The sequence below is a fragment of the Canis lupus genome, chromosome X (assembly GCF_003254725.2).
Source record: "Canis lupus dingo isolate Sandy chromosome X, ASM325472v2, whole genome shotgun sequence".
Taxonomy (NCBI): domain Eukaryota; kingdom Metazoa; phylum Chordata; class Mammalia; order Carnivora; family Canidae; genus Canis; species Canis lupus.
The window spans coordinates 45175715-45195997 of record NC_064281.1 but is presented as its reverse complement, the minus strand read 5'-3'; the positions used below and the strand labels follow the sequence as shown (position 1 = coordinate 45195997).

Sequence of the window (20283 nt, the reverse complement as noted above, 5' to 3'; positions counted from 1 at the left end):
ACTTGATCCCAGGATCAAAACCTGAACCAAAAGGCAGACGCCCAACCACTGAGCCACCCAGTGCCCCTTGCCTTTTTAATAAGATTTTATTTCAATATGTGGCCTTTTGTGTCTCATTTAGCATAACGTAGCATAGTGTTTTTAAGATTTATCCATGTTTTAGGATGGATCAGCACTTTATTCCTTTTTGTGGCTGAATAATACTCCATTGTGTGGATATGCCACATTTTATTTGCTTATTCATCAACAGATGAGCATTTGATTGTTTCTACTTTTTGGTTATTATGAATAATGCTACTATGAACATTCATGTACAAGTTTTTATGTGGACATATGCTTTCATTGGTATAGAACCTAGGAGTATAGGGTAGGGGTATAGACCTAGGAGTGGAATTCCTGGATCATGTGGTGACTCTATGTTTCACATTTTGAGAAAATTTCAAACTGTTTTCCCAAGTGACCACACCATTTTGCATCCCAACCAGCAGTGAATGAGGGTTCTAATGTCACCACATACTTCTTCTTGTCTATCCTTTTTTTAAAAATTTAAAAAAAGATTTTATTTATTTATTAGAGACAGAGACACAGGCAGAAGGAGAAGCAGGCCCCATGCAGGGAGCCTGATGTGGGACTCGATCCTGGGACTCCAGAATCATGCCCTGGGCCTAAGGCAGGCGCCAAACCACTGAGCAACCCAGGGATTCCTTGTCTGTCCTTTTAATTTTAGCTACTATAGTGGGTGTGAAGTGGTATCTGTGTGTGTGTGTGTGTGTGTGTGTGTGAAGCTTGTGTTTGTTTTTCAATAACCTTATTTCCATTTTTTTTTGTTTAAGAGCATGCGGAAGAGCAGCTTAAGACCACCCAGTGGTTGTTCCTATCCATTCAGTGATCTAAGCAGTGGGAGCTGAGGACCATTGTTCAGTAGTGGGCTGAGCACTCAAGTCTTCAATAGGGAACTTCTGGAAAGTCAGTGAGGGTATATGCACACCTTCAGACCAGTCCATGACCTTGGGTTGAGTAACAGTTAACTCAGAAGCTGGAGCAGTACATTCACCTTGAAATTCCTCTTGGACACAGTATTTCAGGAGTGGCCCTCTCTTCCCTTCCGTCTCTTCAGGATCTCCATAGAAGTAGAGATCAGGTATGATCTCCTATGGGTGCTCATGAGAGATGATGCCACGCACACACAGAATGAACTTCCTGGTCCAGCAACCACCACATCAGACCCACTGAGTATTCTCCCTTGTCGTTGCATGGGACGGCAATGCCCATATGGCATTGCCCACAGAGGAGAGTCTGTGTTACACGGAGCAGTGGGAACATAACGTCAGACACCTCTGTGACAGGCTGATGGTCAGCCCTGGGACCAGTAACCACTAGATGTTATGGCTCTTGGGAGGCTGCCTGGATCTGGCTAGTAAATCTTCCAGGAGTGAAGTGGCCAGCAGTATGAGTGGCCCTGGTGGCAGCAGAAAACTTCAGCACAGCTGGCCAGCCTGCCAGTATTTCTGGAGGATATGACACTAACATCAGCCCGGTTTTCAATGGCAACAATGGTGCAAGCCACCAGCAGAAGCATCTCCTAGGTTCTCTTCAGACTTAAGATGTAGGTGCATTCACTTTTCCTTTGGTAGATGTACCGTTTCACTTGGAAGTCGTTGGTGCCACCTAAGAGGGTTCCTGCTGCCAGGAACTTAAAGACTGCCTCTTCCCATCTACAGGACATGGAGGGCTCTGGAAACCATGAAAATTATGACAGGAACCCAGAACAGCATGATGTGTGGGGGGCACAGAAAGCTCATTGCGTTTTTTTTTTTTTTAAAGACTTAATTCGTTTACTCACAAGAGCCAGAGAGAGAGACAGAAAGACAGAGGCTCCATGCAGAAAGCCCAATGCGGGACTCGATCCCAGGACTCCAGAATAACACCCTGGGCTGAAGGCAGGCTCTAAACCGCTGAGCCGCCCAAGGATCCCCTCTCACTGTCATTTTTGATCTGCATTTCTCTGGTGGCTAATGATGTTGAGCATCTCATGAGCTTATTGGTCACTTGTACACCTTCTTTGGAGAAATGTGTCTTCAAATTCTTCACCCAAAGAGATTGGGTTATCTTTTTGTTGTTGGGCTGTAAGAGTTCTTTGCATATTCTGAATACAAAACCCTTATCAGATATATCATCTGCAAATATTTTTTTCCTATTCCATGGGTTGTGTGTTCTGTGCCAAATGTTTTTACTGTTTTTTTCCAAGACCACTCCCTGTGTGGCAGGTGTTATTGATAGGGGAAATGGAAGTTTGGAGAGGAGAAAATAGAATACAAATCCATTTTTTTTTCTGACTGTAAAATGTAGCTTTCTCCTCTACCCCAACTTGCTCACAAAGATGAATGAAGATATGTTTCTGGCTTTAAGAAGCTGAGCCTGGCAGAGGACATAAAACAAGAACACAAATGAATGTGCTTTAAAGCAGAGTTCCACTTGTCTCACAAGTGCCACAAGAGAAAAATGTAGGGAAGTGCAATGGAAGGTTGAGAGGAGAGAGAAGGCAAGCACTTCTGGCTAGGGAAATCAAGGTTGCCTTCAGTAAGGTGGCATTTAAGTCTCGAAGGATGAGTACAGTTTCATTAGATGAAGATGATGGACAGAATGGAGAAGCCCATTTCTGAAGGCGGGCAGAAATTGAGAGTTGAATGAATGGAGCTTTGATCCTAAGATTGACTGCAATGGGGAGTCCCAGAGCTTGTTAGGATGGGCATCCTGGCACTGCCTCTGTTGGAGGACCCAGGGACTGGCTAACCTTCCAGATGGTGGGGTTGACTGGGATAGGTGATCTGGGTGCTGGCTTGCATGGAGCGTTTAGGAACTGGCTGGAGCTGGGGGATGACTGTGATGTTGTGGGGGGGTGGGAAGGGGGAGTGATGTTCCAGGGGCTGCCTGGGAAGAGGGAGCTGTGGATCACCTGGGCTGGAGGAACCATGGGCTGGCTGGGCTGGAGGAATGGTCCACGGACTGGCTAGGATGAGAGATCCTGGGACTACTCGGGATGTGGGCGGGAAAGAGGTCGCCTGAGACAGGACGTCCAGGGGTTGGACGGAACGGGGAATCTGACACTTGGGACTGGCAGACCCAGGGAATGCGGACTCCATGGGATGTCCGGACCTGGAGGCTGCCTGAGATGGGGGTTCCAGGGATGTCTTAAGATGAGGATCTCGGGCTGAGAGGACCCGAGGGACACTGGAACGGGCTGGGATGGAGGGCTTCGTTAGGCTGCCTTTGGTGAAGCCCCTGGGATTGCTGGAATGGAGAGATCCCCGGAAGCTTGTGATGCAGCCTGCCCCTGCCTGGCGCGGGGGTCTCAGGGCGGGTCCGCCTTCGTGCGCGGGTGGCGGCGGCAGGTGGGGCGCGCGGGGGCGGACCCGGCGCGCGTGGTGGGGGCAGGGGCGGGGGGCGGGCCGGCGGCTGGGGCGGTCCCGCGCGGCCGCGCTGCGCAGTGACTCCGCAGCGGGCGGAGCGCCGTGGGCCGCGTCCTCCCGAGCCGTGGCGGTGGTGGCGGCGGCAGCCGTAGCCTCAGCTCCTGCTTCCAGTGCCGCCGGCCCCAGAGCTGTCTCCCGGGCCCCCCCGGGCCCCCGGGCCCTCGAGCCCGGTGCGCGCCCTCGCGTCCCGCCGGCCCCCTCCCCCGGCTGGGCCCGGGGGAGGGTGGCGCCGTGACCGAGCGGGAACCGGGCTCTCCTGCCCCTTCCCCTGCCCCTGGGCCGCCAGGATGGAGGCGGGGTCGGGGCCCCCGGGCGGTCCGGGATCCGAGAGCCCCAACCGGGCGGTGGAGTACCTGCTGGAGCTGAACAACATCATCGAGAGCCAGCAGCAGCTGCTGGAGACCCAGCGGCGGCGCATTGAAGAGCTGGAGGGCCAGCTGGACCAGCTCACCCAGGAGAACCGCGATCTGAGGGAGGAAAGCCAGCTGCACCGCGGGGAGCTGCACCGGGACCCCCACGGCGCGCGGGATAGCCCCGGCCGCGAGAGCCAGTACCAGAACCTGCGCGAGACCCAGTTCCACCACCGCGAGCTGCGGGAGAGCCAGTTCCACCAGGCGACCCGGGACGTGGGCTACCCGAACCGGGATGGCGCCTACCAGAACCGGGAGGCAGCATATCGGGACAAGGAGCGGGACGCCGCCTACCCGCTCCAGGACACTACTGGATACCCAGCCCGCGAACGTGACGTGGCCCAGTGCCACCTGCACCACGAGAACCCAGCCCTGGGGCGCGAGCGTGGCGGGCGGGAGACAGGGCCAGCTCACCCTGGCCGCGAGAAGGAAGCCGGCTATTCGGTGGCGGTGGGCGTGGGGTCCCGGCCACCGCGGGAGCGGGGCCAGCTGAGCCGTGGCGCATCCAGGAGCTCCAGCCCTGGGGCCGGCGGAGGCCACAGCACCAGTACCAGCACCAGCCCGGCCACAACCCTCCAGAGAAAGTAAGGAACGTGTGTTCGTACCCTCCTATCCCCTCCCAACCTTCCCGTTCATCCCGGCTCTTCCCCTCTAGTTCCCTCTCCCAACTTGTCCGGTTGATAAAGTAAGAAGCCTGTGCCTGATTCCATGTCCTCCTCTTCCGTCCCAGCCTGTGGGAGGAAGCTGGGTCCTCCTCAAGCAGCCGCCACCCCTTCTCTAGCCACCCCAGCTTGGGCTGGCCAGATGAGTGCAGGTGTCTCTTCTTTCTCAAAACCGCCGCCAGGGAGGGCCTACGGCAGTCATCACCCCTCCACTTCTTCACCCCCTAGGCTGTAGCCGTGCCAGAGGATGGCTTTTCATTTCTTTATTGATTTTGGATGTGCTGCTTGGGATTTTTATTATCTGTGATGGTGTCACCTCAGAGCCTCAAGGGAAAGAAAGCCCCCCATCCTTACCCCCGCCCTTTGGGTCTCCTCTGTAGGTCCCAAGTGCAGGCCGGATCTTGTCTCTGGTTGCCTCAGCCCCATCCTTTCCCAGAGAGGCAGGTGGGGACCAGAATGGCTGCTGGAGGCTGAGATATCCCTCTGAGGGGAACTGCAGCACATCCTGGCCAGGGGAGCAAAGATGGGGGAGCAAAGATGGAGGCCAGGCCCTTGGCTAGTTCCTCAAAGACCACCCCTCTCTCCACCCTCGAGAAAAACACTACCCAATTAAAGAGCTACCAAGGAAGGGAAGTCTACAGAGCTTTCCTCTTGTTGGATCAGTGCCAGTTTTCCGTGCTGGTGTTTGTGTATCTGCCTATTTGGGACACCTTGGCTGTCTCTCTTGGGTTGGTGGGACATGGGCTGGGGCCACTTCTTCCATGCAGATACTACCAGTATCTACCAGTCGGGATAGATGTCAGGTGAAGAGTCAAGGGCATGCAGGCTCACAGGACTGCCCTGAAGGCCCCCTGATTTCCCTTTTGCTGTGCTGGAGAGAACACCAGACTGAGAGCTAGGAGACCTGGGATTCCCCCTTCCAGCCATGCTGCAGATGGATTCGTGACCTTGACGGAGTCCCTTCCTCTCTCTGGCCAGCAGGTCCCCCCATATCTTGTCTGCCTCGAATGCTCCCTAAAGTCCCTCAGTTTAGATTTGCTGGTTCTGTGACTAATCCAGCCACACTACAGAACAAGTCTGAAGTCCTCTAGCGAATGGACAGCCTTCCCCCTCCTCTCACTGCTCAGCTGGTCCTACCATGTGCCACAACCAGTGGAGTGTCTCTTGGAGGCTGGGCTGGGGGTGGGGAAGCCTTCTGCCTCAGGAAATCTGCCGGGAGACAGCTCTCTGCAACTCCCCCGTGGTGAGGCAGCAGGCTGGGGTGCTGGGTTGAGATGGCTGGGCCCCAGGAGCAGCAGCTGCAGCTCGAGGGCTCAGCTGGGCTCCACTGCAATGCACCCTCAGCTGAGTTTTGGTGTGGACTGCCCCAGAGTCGTCTGGGGGCAAGGAAGATGGGTTCTCCTGTCCAGGCTCATTCCCAGTAGTCTGCCTGGGTGCAGCTTGGGTCCCCACACCAGAGGAAGGGTCCAGACCCACCAAGCAAGGCTGTGTCCGGAGAGGGCCACAGTGGGGTAGAAGCAAGAGACTGGGTGGGCATGGTGGGCCCTGATCCTGGCTGTGGAATACTTTTCAGAGTGATCAGGCCTGTGACAGGGCAAAGCAGCCTCATTATGTGTGGTTCTGGGGAACAGAAGAACCAGGAGCAGGGGGGAGATTTGGGCAGAAATCAGGGAGAACTTTCCAACCTGGCTGTCTGGTGATGCAGTGGACTGACTTGAGAGGTGGGGGGTGGGAGCCTGCTGGACCTGTCCAGCAGAGGCCCAGTGGGTGTTGGGATGAGCTGGAGAAAGCAGTGTTCCTGAATCGGATGTAAAGCCCAGTGAAGTGACCTGGGTCTTCCTCAATTCCAGGATTCCATTGCCCTCAGATTCTCCATCCTGCAGATGTGGATCTGAATCTTTTGGCTGGCTGGGAGCCCATTTGCTCCTAAGCTCTGTGCTTCTGCCATCCGCACAGGCCTGCCTTTCAGTCGGTCCCTCCTTTGTGTACCCTCTAGGCTGTTGGTTGGATTTCTCTGCTTCCTTCACATTTCCCACTGGATTAATAAGACAGTTTAGATAGTACTTTGAGTCTCTCCTAAGCATATATTAAATATTTGCACATCCCTTATTGCCTCTTTGGGGGCCTCGCCACAGGCCCCATGCAGTGAGCATTAGCAACTCCATTTTAGAGATGGAGAAACTGAGCCTCCGAGAAAAGGTTTTTGCTCAGGGTTATGCTGCTGGCTCCTGTCGGGGCTGGGACTCAAACCCAAGTCCCCCTGTCTCTGAGGCCTGTCATTTTTTCACCAGAGCTTTCCAACCCACGGGAGACTCCCGACTTCAAGACCCAGCCGGGTCACAAACTGGGAGAGGCCAGGAGAGCCTTAGGATCTAGAGGATTTGAGCAGGAGGAGCTGAGACTGGGATGAGTGGGGGCGTCGATGGGGGTGGGGGGAGGAGAAGGGGGATCTGGGGTTGAGGCGCAAGGGGGCAAAAGGCTGTGTCTCCCTCCTCACCATTCTCCCTTGCAGCCAGGCATCAAGAGGGCCTGCTGCTGCAGTGGCCATTGCTGCCTCCATGGCTGCTGAGGAGACTCCCCTGCCAGGCCTGTCGGGGTTTGTCAGGAGTGGGTGAGCAGGCTGCCTTGAGAAGCCGGGGCTAGCAGGGTGGGAGTCTTCGCAGCAGAGGCTGCAGCACTGGGGGAGGATAAGTAGCACCTGTCCAGGCGACCGGTTTCTGGTCCCTGGGCTCCCTCTGGTGGAGGAAGAGGGGAGAGAGGGCCTGAGGCCCAGCTGCCTTTCGTGGCCCGGGGGGTGGGTGGGGGGTGAGGGGTGGTGGGGGGTGTTCTCCCCTCCCCGTTTGCCTCAGGGACTTGATTTAGCCCTTCCCTGAGACCCTGTGTGTCTGTCATTATGATCCACACTTGACAGCTGAAGAAACTGAGCAGCTCCGAGGAGTGAAGCCACACGCCAGAGGTCACACTACCCCGAAGATGGACTCTTGGTCCTGTGAACTTTCCCTCTACTGCAGTTGACGGCTGCTGTCGTGTCCACCCCCACCCGTGTCATACCCCCAGGATTCCCACAGCCGCCTGCACTGTCTCCTCTGGACAGGTTCCCGGTTGCCAGTATGCCTTCTGCTTGCTCTGGGTGTGGCCTTTCTCGTACAGCATAGAGTGAGGCGAGGCTCAACCTCCTGCTGGCCACTCACTGCTCTCCTGTATGTGAGGGCTTTGCTTGCTTGCTTATTTGTTTGTGGCTACTGGTCTCTGCCACGCCAATGTACAGGTCTTTTACCCTTGGAATCGGTGTCCCTCTCCAGATGACTAGAGAAGAGGTCTGTGTTTCTTCATTGTTGATCTTGGCCTGCCCTCTCCCCTGCCCGCCCCCACCTGCAGTTCTGGTACCTGGAATGATTTACCAGTGTGCTGGGGGCCACTGCTGAGGTGGCCCACACCGAAGAGAGCTGTATTTCCCACGCTTTTTGCATGGGCCTGGCTCTGGCTCTGCTGTAGGCGGTGGGGGGCTGAAGCTGGTTTGGTGGTAACTCTTCATCCTCTGCCCTCACCCCAGCACTTCCTCATACCCCCCAGCCTACCCTGCATGCTGGCTCACATTGTGAGACAGCAGCCAGAGGGCCCGGCCTGGTGTTCTTGACAGCCAGGGCAGTGCGTGGTCTACTGCTTGGCTGCTGGGCTGTGTCAGTGTGCTCCCTGCAGGGCCTGAGGGCACTGGGAGGGAGAAGGGAGGGGGAGGAGAGAGTGAGCCCAGGGAAGGGCCCTAGGGAAGTCTGTTTCCTCTGGGGTCTGGGGTGCTTTTCCCAGGGGGATTTCTCCTTCTTCCCAGGAGGGTAAGCCATTTATCCCCTCCCCCCCCCCCCCCCCCCGTGTTGGGAGCATTATACTTGTGTGGGAGGAAATGATAATGTCAAGTTGAATGAGAATTAGAGGAGTCTTTCTTCTCTGTCTATATCTGGGGCAAGAAGGGGTTGTTGTCATCCACAAACATTTCTTGGCTGCGTGCACAGAGCAAGAGGGGCCACCAGGCTGAGTGAACACCATGCTCTCTGTGCTTGCAGAGCCCCTTCCTCCTGGCCAGAGATGCAGGGCTCCAGGCTCAGCCCACCAGAGCGACAGTGTTCAGGACAAAATGAGTAGCAAGGGTGGAGGAGTGTGGAGATTCTTGGAGGAAGGAATGAAAGAGCAAGGCACGTCAGGACACTGGCCGAGGACCAGGCTGGAGGGCTTTGAAGAGAGTGGGTGTCTCCTAGTGTCAGATGGGGACCTCGGTTGGAGAAGCCTGGACCCAGGCTTGCTCTCTGCTCCTCTTTCATCTCACCCTCTCCTGCCTACCCAGGGCCTCTGAATTTGCCAAGAGTATAGTGAAGGCCGGGAGCATGGAGAAGAGGCCACTCATGTGCTGAGTGAGTCTCAGCCTTCCGTGTGCCAGGCACCACCCTATGTGGCTTTATGTAATAATAGCTAGCACTTTTTTTTCTGTATTTACTGTGTGCCAAGCATTATTTGTTCTAAGCGCTTTCCATGTATTAATTCGTTCAATCTTCACGTGAATCCTTTGATGTAGATATTGTCATTAAATCTATTATACAGGGATCTTTGGGTGGCTCAGCGGTTTGGCGCCTGCCTTTGGCCCAGGGCACGATCCTGGAGACCCAGGATCGAGTCCCACGTCGGGCTCCCGGCATGGAGCCTGCTTCTCCCTCCTCCTGTGTTCTGCCTCTCTCTCTCTCTCTATATATATATATATATATATCGTAAATAAATAAATAAATCTTTAAAAAAATCTATTATACAGATGAGGAAAATGAGGCCCAGAGAGGTTGGTTAACTACCCAAGGTGATTCAATGAATAAGCAGCAGAATGGAGAAGGAGCTAGAAGGAACCCAGGTGGCTAGGCTCCAGAGTCCATCTGCAGCATTCTTACCCACCATGCAGTACTGCCTCTTATCTCATTTGCAGAGTCCCTGCCAGGTGGGGGTTAGTATTATCCTCATTTTTCAGACACGGAAATGAGGATCAGAGAGGTGCAGTGACCTGCCTGAGCTTACACAACGGCATGGGGCCCAGAACTGTCTGGCTCAAGTCTGTGGTGTGCCATCACCTCCCGCAGGCAAGGTGTAAAGATGTTAACGACACTCCAGGCATGGCTCTGGCCTTCCCTCAGAGCTCCCAAGACCACTGCTCAGAGTCAGGGTCCATCTGCTGATTGCCCCTTGGATTTTCCTGATTGCCTCCTGGATTTTTGCCAGAGTCTTCTCTAATAGATGCTTCCCCTGCTCTTGTTCCTTCAAGCCTCCGATGACATGCAGCCAGACCAAGCTTTCTGCAGGGCTCCTGTGGTTTCACTCTGCTTTGGCCTGCAGGAGAATGTTTGCAGGCCTCTACCTGCCACACATGGTCCTCTTAGGATCTGCACTTAACTTACCTTTCTCCTCTCGTCTTTCCTACACACTGTGCTCTGGCCAGAAGGGCCTATATACCCCATTGTTAGCCCACTCAGCCTTTTGATAATTTCAGAGTCTACTCATGCTGTTTCTTTCTCCTAGGCTGTTCCATCCAGTTCCCAGGCTGAGCTGCACTGTCACCTCTCCGAGTTTGTTAGCTTATCCCTGACCCTTGAAATGAGCGCTTTGCCCCTTTTTATACCTTAACGACTCTTTGTTTGCATCTTGTGTCCTCCCTACCAGATTGGGAACTCCTTCAGATAGAGATTTAACTGATAGTATCCAGAGCGTGTTGTGTTGGTCCCTCTGGTAGGTGCTCTGGGCATGAGTGAAAGAGCAAGCAGCCTGGAAACATATAGCACAGTAGTGACTGCTTGGTAAATGCTGAATAGATAAATGCAGGTCAGGTTAACTCTTGGTGCCCTAATGGCCAGAGGTGCCTAAGTTTTTCTTCATCCCAGGGCTCCTATAGAGACGACTCCACTTCAGAATTCTCTTGGCTCCTGTGTGGCCTTCTTATGCTTCCAGGAGTTGTTGGGCCTCCTCCCCCTGTGCTTTTTGCACTCACCCATCTTCCAGTTGCTAGGATGTCAGGGTAGCAGTCAGAGGAACCTTAGGAGACATTTAGGGCAATCTGCTTATCGTTACCCCTCTGTCCCATGCCATGGCCATGTCACACCATGGTCTTGACCCCCAATCTGTTCTGAAAGGAGCAAAGAGACATGCATAGGACCTGTGTGCAGCCTGTGCAGTCTAGTGGGAAGTTACTTATTATCCATCAAGTCTTTATTGGGCTCAGACCCAGGGCTCAGCAAGGTGTCTTAGAGTAAGAATAAGATGCAACCCCTTTGGCTCTTCCCCTGCTGTGTTCCTTGGCAGAATGATAAACCCTGGTTGTGGGCAAGAATGATGAGTAAATGATTTGTTTCCACTTTTGATGTCACTCATTTAGGCCAGGTAATTTGTTAGTTACTCTGACTTCCTCCTGGAAATTATGTGGTCTCTCTCCAAGCATCCGTGTTGATAGCATTTACATGGGGAAGGCTGTTTCCAAGCACTTCGGAACTGAAGTTCTCTGGGGGCCTTAGTATTCGGAGAAAGTGCAGTGCCCTGGAAGGGGGACTTTCTGCAAATTTAGGCAAGTCACTTAACTTTCAGAGCCTCGGTTTTTCTCAAGTAGCAGATAAAACTGTGTTTTCTGATATATAAGATTCATGTTGCGCAACCCCCCCCCCCATATACCAGAAAATTTCCTGTTTGCCTAACATACCCATCAAAGTTCTTGATCAGATGGAAAGCTGAGAAACAAGGATGGAAAATCATTTGTGGGCCTGCCCTGCCCCCTAGAGGTGTAATGTAGCAAACAAAACAACTCCGCCAAGATCCTCACATCACATCTTCAAAACAACCCAGAGCTACAAGAGCTAATCGGGATGATTCCTCTAACATTTTAGAAGGAAATTTATCACAATTATCACCTGGCATATACCATTTTCCTAATATCAATGCATTTTTTATAGCTAGATAATGTTTATACCTTTTGAAAGGGATAATATGACTGCAAATCTGGGCCTTGTGATTTCCTCCTGGATTCCAGGATGTTGCATTTACCTGACGAAAACCAATATTTTCCTCTCTATAGCCACTTTAGAATTATTGTCATCATATCTGAGATTAAAAGTACCTAAATTTTTTCCCTCCCCCAAATTCCCTTATAAAAAAAACTGGGAGGGAAGGCACCGGGGTGGCTCAGTTGGTTAAGCATTTGCCTTTGGCTCAGGTCATGATCTCAGGGTCCTGCTATCGGGTCCTGAGTCCCAAATTGAGCTCTCTGCTCAGCGGGGAGTCTGCTTCTCCCTCTAACTCTCCCTCTGTGCTCTTCCTCTCTCTCTCAAATAAATGAATGAAATCTTTAAAAAAAAAAACTGGTAGGGAGGTAGTTGTCTGTCTGATAAGCTGGCCAATTCATAAATGGCTATGAATCTTCTCATGATTGTCGTGAAAATGAAATAAGATGACATAGGTGAAGTGTTTAGCACACAGTGTCTGCTTACTTAGCAGTAGGCATTATTATTATTAATAACTTTGCCAAACTCTGTGCTGTGGAGGGACCGGAGGGAGAGGCCATGTGGGAGCTCACCACATTTCTGAATGAGAGATCAGTCCAGTGAATATTGCATGCCTAGTATGTGCCATGCCTTGTACTACTACAGGCAGGAAGTTCTGTCGTTAATATTACACAGTTCTCGGCTTCACAACATTCACAGTTGGGCAGTGAAGATGAATGTACTGCGGTTTCCTGTGCGCTGGGCTAGAGGGGAGCACAGGGGGCTGTGGGTGCCCAAAGGAGGGACATCTATCTAGACTGTCAGGGAGGACTTCCTGGAGGAAGTGATGCCTGAGCTGAGACTTGGATGAGTAGAAGTTAGTTAGATGAAGAAGGACTGTATGTGGGTTGGTGGAAATGGAGAACAAATGGGAGGCTAGGGCAGAGGGAACCACAGGAGTGAACATGCAGAGACATGGAACCAGCAGAGTGTGTGTAGGGGGGGGCAGTTTATGAGGTCAGTAGAAAACTAAAGCACAAACAGGAAAGGCAGGAAGAGTCTGGAGCAGGGTCTGAAAAGTCAGCCAGCCCAGATCAGGAGAACACTTGAAGAGCAGGATAAGGAGCTTTATTCCGTTGGGAATTGGGAGCCAAGATAGGGTTTTAGGTTGAGGAAAGAGGTGCTCATTTTAGAATATGGGGTGGTGTCAAAAGCTATGTTTTGGAGAGATCCCACTAGTGGACAATTTGGAAGATTTGGAGGGCACCTAGTGAGAAGTCAGTGGTGACAGTCTAGATGAGAGATGATAAGACCTGATCTTAGGCAGTTGGGAGTAGAGATAATCTATTGGAGGAGAGAGACAGTGACAACACATTGGTAAGTGCTGTGAAAGAGGGGCATGCAGCTAACTGTGGGAAATCAGAGAAGTGGCAGCCATGCATGACTAGCAGGATTTTAATAATACCAGCATAAAAGCCAAGAAACTTCAAATTATAAGGACCCTTAGAAATGATCCAGCTCAAGGGGCATCTGGGTGGGTCAGTTGGTTAAGTGTCTGCCTTCGGCTCAGGTCTCGATCTCAGGGTTCTAGGATGCAACCCTGTAGTCCTGGGATCCAGTCTATGGTTGGCTGTCTGCTCAGTGGGGAGCCTGCTTCTCCTTCTCCCTCTGTCCCTCCTCCTGCGCATGCTCTCTCTGTCTCTGTCTCTCTCTTACTCAAATAAATCAATAACATCTCTAAAAAAAAATCATTCAGCTAAAGCTGTTCATTTCATAGATGAGAAGGCTGAGGCCCAGAGAGAGAGAACCTGTATGATGCTGCTCAATGTCAAAGCAGAAGAGCTCTGATTAGAAGAGTCACTCTAATGTTAATGCCAGGGTTCAAAGGACCATTCCTTAAATGTGCTATTTTATGCCTTGAAATCCTGTGAAGGTTGAAGGGCTCATTATTGTTGTGTCCTACAGATGAGGAAGCCGGGTCTTTGAGACAAACCCTCTGTCTTGCCATTGAAGCAAGAGACCCTCTGCTCTGTCTGGCTCAGCCCCACAGAAATCAGATCTCAGATTCACAGCGAGGGAGTAGACCCAGATTTCCCTTTTTCCGCCCAACTCACCTTTTCTCCTGCTGCTGTCTGCCTTCTAGGTCCTCATTTAATGTAAGCAAGGCAGCTCAGAGGCAGATTTTGGCCTGAGAGCCCTGCCTGTCATACCCCTTTTTTCTGTTTTCATGGAGGAGGACAGGCTTGTCTGTCATCACCTGTGTGTGCCCATTGCTTAGGGCAGAGCCTCTCCAGCCTGGATGACTTTGTTTTGAGGCTCCATGGCATGATACACAAAGAACCAGCTTTGGAGACAGACAGATTAGGTTTGTTTCTCTTTTGTTTTGTTTTGAGTATAGTGGACACACAATATTACATTCATTTCAAGTATAGGACATAGTGATTCCACAAGTTTATACATTATGCTATGCTCCCCACAAGTGTAGCTACCAGCAGAGAGCCCTAGGTTTGAATCTCGGCTTGCCCCAACCCACTGGAGGACCTCAGCTATGTCATCTTGTCTTCTCTGAGCTTTAGTTTCCTTGTCTGGAAGATGGCTGGACAATGCCCATCTTTCAGGATTAACCTAGATCATTTGAATGGCATTCACTGATACATGTAGGTGCTTCCTAGGCATTTCCAAGGGCAGAAAACCAATGAAATAATCCAAGATCATGCCAAAGCACATGCCCTTATACCTCATTTCTTTTTTTTGTATTTTTTAAAAAAATTTATTCATTTGAGAGAGAAAGAGAGAACAGTGGGGGAGGGGGGGGAGAGGGAGAAGCAGACTCCCTGCTGAGCAGGGAGCCCAATGTGGGACTCAATCCCAGGACCCCAGGATCATGATCTGAGCTAAGGGCAGATGCCCAACTGACTGAGCCACCCAGGCACCCCTCTTACACTTCATTTCTATAATCATGATATTACCTGAGATTCTTTAGTTTTTATTTTATTTTTTTAAAGATTTTATTTATTTCTTCCTAAGAGACACAGAGAGAGAAGCAGAGACATAGGCAGAAGGAGAAGCAGGCTCCTCACAGGGAGCCTGATGTGGGACTCAATCCCAGGATCCCGAGATCACTACCTGAGCCAAAGGCAGATGCTCAACTGCTGAGCCATCCAGGCACCCATCTTTAGTTTTTAATAGGAGCTAACTCGTCCAAATATCTGGATAGCATATCATTTAAAGTAGGACAACTTAAAGTTTAAAAACCAAACCAAACCCGTCATTTCCTTCTTCCTCATGAAATCTCCCATGGACAGCGATTTGCAGAATTCCATGCCCAGAGAATGGGTGTATTTCCTCCTTCCTAATATGAGGCTGTCATGGCTCATTGTATCTCACCCCTCTTCCCTGGCTACTGATTAATTTGAAGTACAGCTTGAGCATCTTTGTTGATCTCTTTTTCTGAGCTTATTTTCTAGTTCAATTTCTTATTCTTTCTTTGTGTTATTGAAGTAAGCCACCTCAAATCCTTTGTGACTCAGGCAGGTATAAATAACTAACGGGTGTAAATAGTAGAATGAGTGGAAGGCTGGAGAGGCTGGATGGGTGATGGTTGGGCTAAAAGGGGACCGGAAGGCGGTGCTGGTTGGGGTAGCTGAGAAGGCATTCCCATGGACAACTAACTGTGGCATCAGGAGGAATGGAAGTGTTATGGGGGGGGGGCATCGGCCCCTCACTCACCTGTTTCATTCTTGCTTTAAAAGGAAGCCTGTAGGGCACCTGGGTGGCTCAGTCCATTAGAGGTTAGACGGCTGCCTTCAGCTCAGGTAATGATCCCAGGGTCCTGGGATGGAGCCCCATATTGGGCCCTCTGCTCAGTGGGGAGTCTGCTTCTCCCTCTCCCCCTGCCCATCCCCCCTGCTTGTGATCTCTCTCAAATAAATAAAAATCTTTTAAAAATATAAAAATAAAAAGAAGCCTACATTGAAGAACAGGACCTTATATCACATAGAATCATACCTTTCCTCTTTTATACATACTGTGTGGGGAAACTGAGGTCCAAAGAAAGAGGAGGGACTCATTCTTTAAATTAAAGCAGTTACATGTGCATACTGTCAAAAAGGCAAACAGTGGCACCTGGCTGGCTCAGGCGATAGAGCCTGTGACTCCTGATCTCTGGGTTGGAGTCGTGGATTCGAGCCCCATGTTGGGTGGAGAGATTACTTAAATACAAAATCTTTAAAAAAAAAAAAAAAAAAAAAAAAAAAAACGGCAAAGAGTACACAGACACGTGTATAGTAAAAAGCCAATGTCTCCCTCTTCTCCCCTTCCGGCCCCCAGAGGTTACTGCTTTTATCATTTAGGTTTTCTGGTGGTGGTTTTATCTAAGTCATGTGCTTTCATGGTTATTTCTTCATTTATCAACTTGAAACATTATCTACTGACTTCCTTCTCCTCCGACAAATGAGGATTTAACTTATTTATGACACATCTTTCCCCCGCACAGATTGTGATAGTTAACATTAATACTTTGGTTCCTCTGTTAGTTGCCTTTGTAACTTTATTAAGCACTGTTTTATTTTTATTTCTTTTAAGATTTTATTTATTTTTTCATGAAAGACACACAGAGAGAGGCAGAGACAGAGGCAGAGGAAGAAGCAGGCTCCTCGGGAAGGCCGATGTGGGACTCAATCCCCGGACCCCGGGATCATGACCTGAGCCAAAGGTAGATACTCAACCACTGAGCCACCCAGGTGCCCCTATTAAGCACTGTTTTAAACTACAGTTTCTGAGTCCATCCATTTTCTACAGTATCTCTTCACCACTGGGTCTGTAAGGCAGTTATTAGGGCCCCATCCTTCCCTCTATCTCTCCACCCTTGCACCTCCCACATTCTGTGCTCGACACTTTTGCATTCCACAAGGTTGATTGCAGTTGCATCCTGTAATAATTAGGCCTCCAGTGCTTTATCAAGACACATCGATTTTAAAAGTCAACTACCCGTCACCCAGTTACCCCATGGGCACCCCTCACCCAGTAAGGAGGGCACTTGATGGGATGAGCAGTGGGTGTTATACTATATGTTGGCAAATCGAACTTCAATAAAAACAAATAAAAACAAACAAATAAAAGTGGACCACCAATATACTCTGTTTATGTGATTATGACTATAATTGCAGCTCAGTTTTCAGGATCCACTGTCACGACCTCTGTCCTCATAGGAAGATGTGCCTCGCGTCAAGAGCAAACGAATTTTCCTTTCTTACTCTCTATGGCATGGCTCAAAATCATGCCACCTTTTACTTTGTTTTATATTTGAGCCTAGGACTTTCTCCCTCGTTTGTTTGCTTGCTTGCTTACTTATTTAGTTATCGCTATATGGAGCTCCTTGAAACTGCAGGATAATCATAGCACATCTTCTGGGGACAGTTTACCTGGAGTTTTCTAGAAGAAGGATTTTTTGGTAAACGTCACACTGAAGTATAATATGCATACAGAAAAGTGCTCATATCACAAATGAACAGCTGGGGCAATTTTTGCAAGCCAAACATACCCATGTCACTAGCACTCAGTTCAAGGTCTGTTTTCCATTCACCTGGCCTGGTACTCAGTGAGTGTTCAATCCAGTGCCTTTTATCTCTTCTTACATAATTTCTTTGGTAGTTTCCTCCTCTTCATTTTCTCTGTTTCCTCTTTCTGGAATGTCTGCTAGTTAGATGTTGAACTTCCAGGATTGATCCTCCAGGCTGCCTATCTTTTCTCTCATACTTTCCATTTTATTGTTTATGAATGAGTTCATAGAAAGCCTGATTGATATGTTTATATATCCAGGCTGTCTTGTCCACTTGCCAGCTTTATTTCAGGTGAGCCTCCAGAGAGCTGGCTGTTATCATGGGTGGCCCCCTAAATGCCAGAATGTAAAGCACTTTATTCTGGAGACACCAACATGCCACTGGGTGCCCTAATTCACCCTAGATAGTTTAATTCCTTTAGCTAGAAGCTCTCTGACATTTTGCCTAGGGGCACATGCCAGGCAGCTTGTATTCTGGATTTGGGAGTTAGGGGAGCAGGGGAGGATTTCATGTACTTATTTTCAGTTTATCCCCCTGTTTTCAGATCCTGATCGTCCCTGATCATCCCTGATCATCTCCAAGTCTGGAGTCTCTCTGGGCCTCTGCTGGCCTGATTGGCTCCCACCCTGGCTGCCACCCCCTGAATGGTGTCCCTGGCTCTCCTTCAAATATGAACACTCTTCTCTTTGTTTTTAGCTTACAGACCTTCATTTAAATCTCTCATCCGTTGATATTGCTTTCTTCCATCCTCTTCACTGTTATGACTTCATATCTTGTTTTGTTTTCCACATTCATTTTAGTGGGCTCCTGGGAGTGCAGCCCAGCCTCCTTTGCTTAGGCAGGGGGAGCAGGTAGGCCAGACCAGGGCCCCTAGCACACAGGAGGGGGCTTTGAGGCTGAGTGAGGCTTCTGCAACAGCGAGCTGCTCTAGGCTGCTCCCCACTTCCACCCACTCTCCTTCCCATCATGACTGATCCTCCATCCCTTTGCCTCTAGCAGAGGGAGGCAGGAAGGGAGGGCTGGAGAGAGCCAGTTCCATTTTACTTTTCTCTCTCTCTCTTCCCCTTCTTTTTCTTTTTTCTTTTTTTTTCTTTTCTTTTTTTCTTTTTTTTGGTCCTAATGCTGAGCTGATCTGGACTGTAATACCTGTGCCTAATCCCACCTTCCCTGTTTGGTGCCCTCCCTCTGACCTAGAATGATTGTTTCTTCCAGAAGTACTTCCCTGAATGTTTATGGTTGAGGGTGGATGCCGGGCTTGGGCTGCACTGTGTATAGGGGAGATGGGGGCCAGGTGAGGGAGAGAGGCCAAGCTCACAGGCTGGTATGGGAGATGAAGTGCCACTTAGCTCTGGCATGACAGAAGGAAGCCACAGCTGTAGCAGTTAAAAGCGTTGGTTTTAGAGTTAGACCAACCAGACCTGAATCTCAGCCCCACCACTTATTAGCTGCATAACTCTAGGCAAATCACATGGCTGTCCTGAGCCTGAGTTTTCACATCTGTACGATGGGAAGAATAACCATCTTGCCCAGCTGTCAAGAACACAGTGCAAGCCCCGAACCCATCATAGGTACTTAATAAATAGTCACTTTATTCTTTTTGGATTGTTAGAAGGCAGAATATGCTTAAGACCAAATAAAGCCTGCTTGACAGGAAGGAGCCTGGGATCAGGGAAGGCAGCATCTGACCTTATCAGTCCCAGGGCTGAGCTCCCTAAGGGCTCCCCAGAAATTACAGGACAATAGTCTGTTGTTTGGCATTCAAGGCTCTTCGTTGTAGTCTCTGCCTGTCTTCTTTTTAAAATAATAATGTAAAATGGCACTGCCTATTCCTGAGAAAAGAAATTGAAAAGTGATAGCCAAATATTTCCTTTGAAGTATGCAGCCGTCTTCATCATCATCCTCAGCATCCTAGAACTTACTCCACAAATAGTGCTCATCAAGGACCATAGGAAGAGTGATCACCAACAAAAGGATAATCAGCAACCGAGATTATCATGGCCTTCGTTTTACATCTCTGCCACCATCTTGGCCTTTGATTGCTGAAAGTGGTTTCATTATCCAACAAGCTTTTTGATTTGCCCAGTGGCTCATCTAGTGGTTCTCTCTTATTAACCTTTATAAGATTTTCTTGCATGTCACCATCATCTCATCTTCCTGACTTCTCTAACCACCTATGTGTCATTTCTAGGTCCGATTCTTGGCTCAGATGGGTCCCTGGGGCAGGAGTCTTCTCCTTCTGAATTATCTTTCAAGAGTTGTTGTTTTTTTTTTAAAGATTAAAAAAATTTTTTATTGAAGTTCAATTTACCAACATTTAGCATAACATCCAGTGCTCATCCTGCCAAGTGCCCCCCTCAGTGCCCATCACCCAGTCACCCCAACCCCCCGCCCACCTCCCTTTCCACTACCCCTTGTTCATTTCCCAGAGTTAGGAGTCTCTCATGTTCCGTCACCCTCACTGATATTTTCACTCCTTTTCTCTCCTTTCCCTTTATTCCCTTTCACTAATTTTTATATTCCCCAAATGAATGAGACCATATAATGTTTGTCCTTTTCCGATTGACTTATTTCACTCAGCATAGATTTTATTTATTTATTCATGACAGAGAGAGAGAGAGAAAGAGAGAGAGAGAAAGAGAGAGAGAGAGGCAGGCAAAGACACAGGCAGAGGAAGAAGCAGGCTCCATGCAGGGAGCCTGACGTGGGACTCGATCCCGGGTCTCCAGGATCACACCCCGGGCTGAAGACGGCGCTAAACTGCTGGGCCACCAGGGCTGCCCTCTTTCAAGAGGTTTTTACAGTCACTTTTCACATTGTCACGATTTAGGTGGCTCTTGAAGTTAGGAGGCGTCTTTTGCCTTTTCCTCAGGGCTTTTCCATTCCTTGGCCATTGCAAGTAAGTCTTTATATCACTTTTGGTCTAGGAAAGCTCTTGCATGCTCCTTTTGGAAAGGCCAGGGCTCCACTCATCTTTCTAGCCATGTTCTTCCTTTCCTGACCAGTATTCAAGTTGTATTGAACTGTGTCGTGTTCCCTAAGCAAAGTGGACTTCTTTGTGCTCCCATGCCCATATTCTGGCTATTTTATTAGCCAAGAACATCTTTTTACCCCTAAGGAGCAGATAGCTACTAAACTGTAGAAGAACATCTTCTCTGTATGTCGCACTGTTCCAGGTACTTGGCAACACT

General features: G+C 49.9%; 1 protein-coding gene and 1 pseudogene across 3 annotated transcripts in view; one reads left to right on the top strand and one right to left on the bottom strand.

Annotated features, from left to right (window-relative positions):
* Window positions 1-331: 331 nt before the first annotated feature.
* On the bottom strand, window positions 332-1726 carry LOC112673197 (40S ribosomal protein SA-like; annotated as a pseudogene).
* Window positions 1727-3534: 1808 nt separating this feature from the next.
* The window catches only part of IQSEC2 (IQ motif and Sec7 domain ArfGEF 2), an 80179-nt gene continuing 63430 nt past the window's right edge, over window positions 3535-20283 (top strand). Inside the window, exon 1 of one of the 3 annotated variants that reach the window (XM_025468573.3) lies at window positions 3535-4464. In XM_025468573.3, coding sequence (XP_025324358.1) covers window positions 3758-4464 — 707 coding nt within the window. In that variant the 5' untranslated portion in view covers window positions 3535-3757. The remainder of the gene's footprint in view (window positions 4465-20283) is intronic. The other 2 variants (XM_025468575.3, XM_025468579.3) reach the window with 2 other exon arrangements.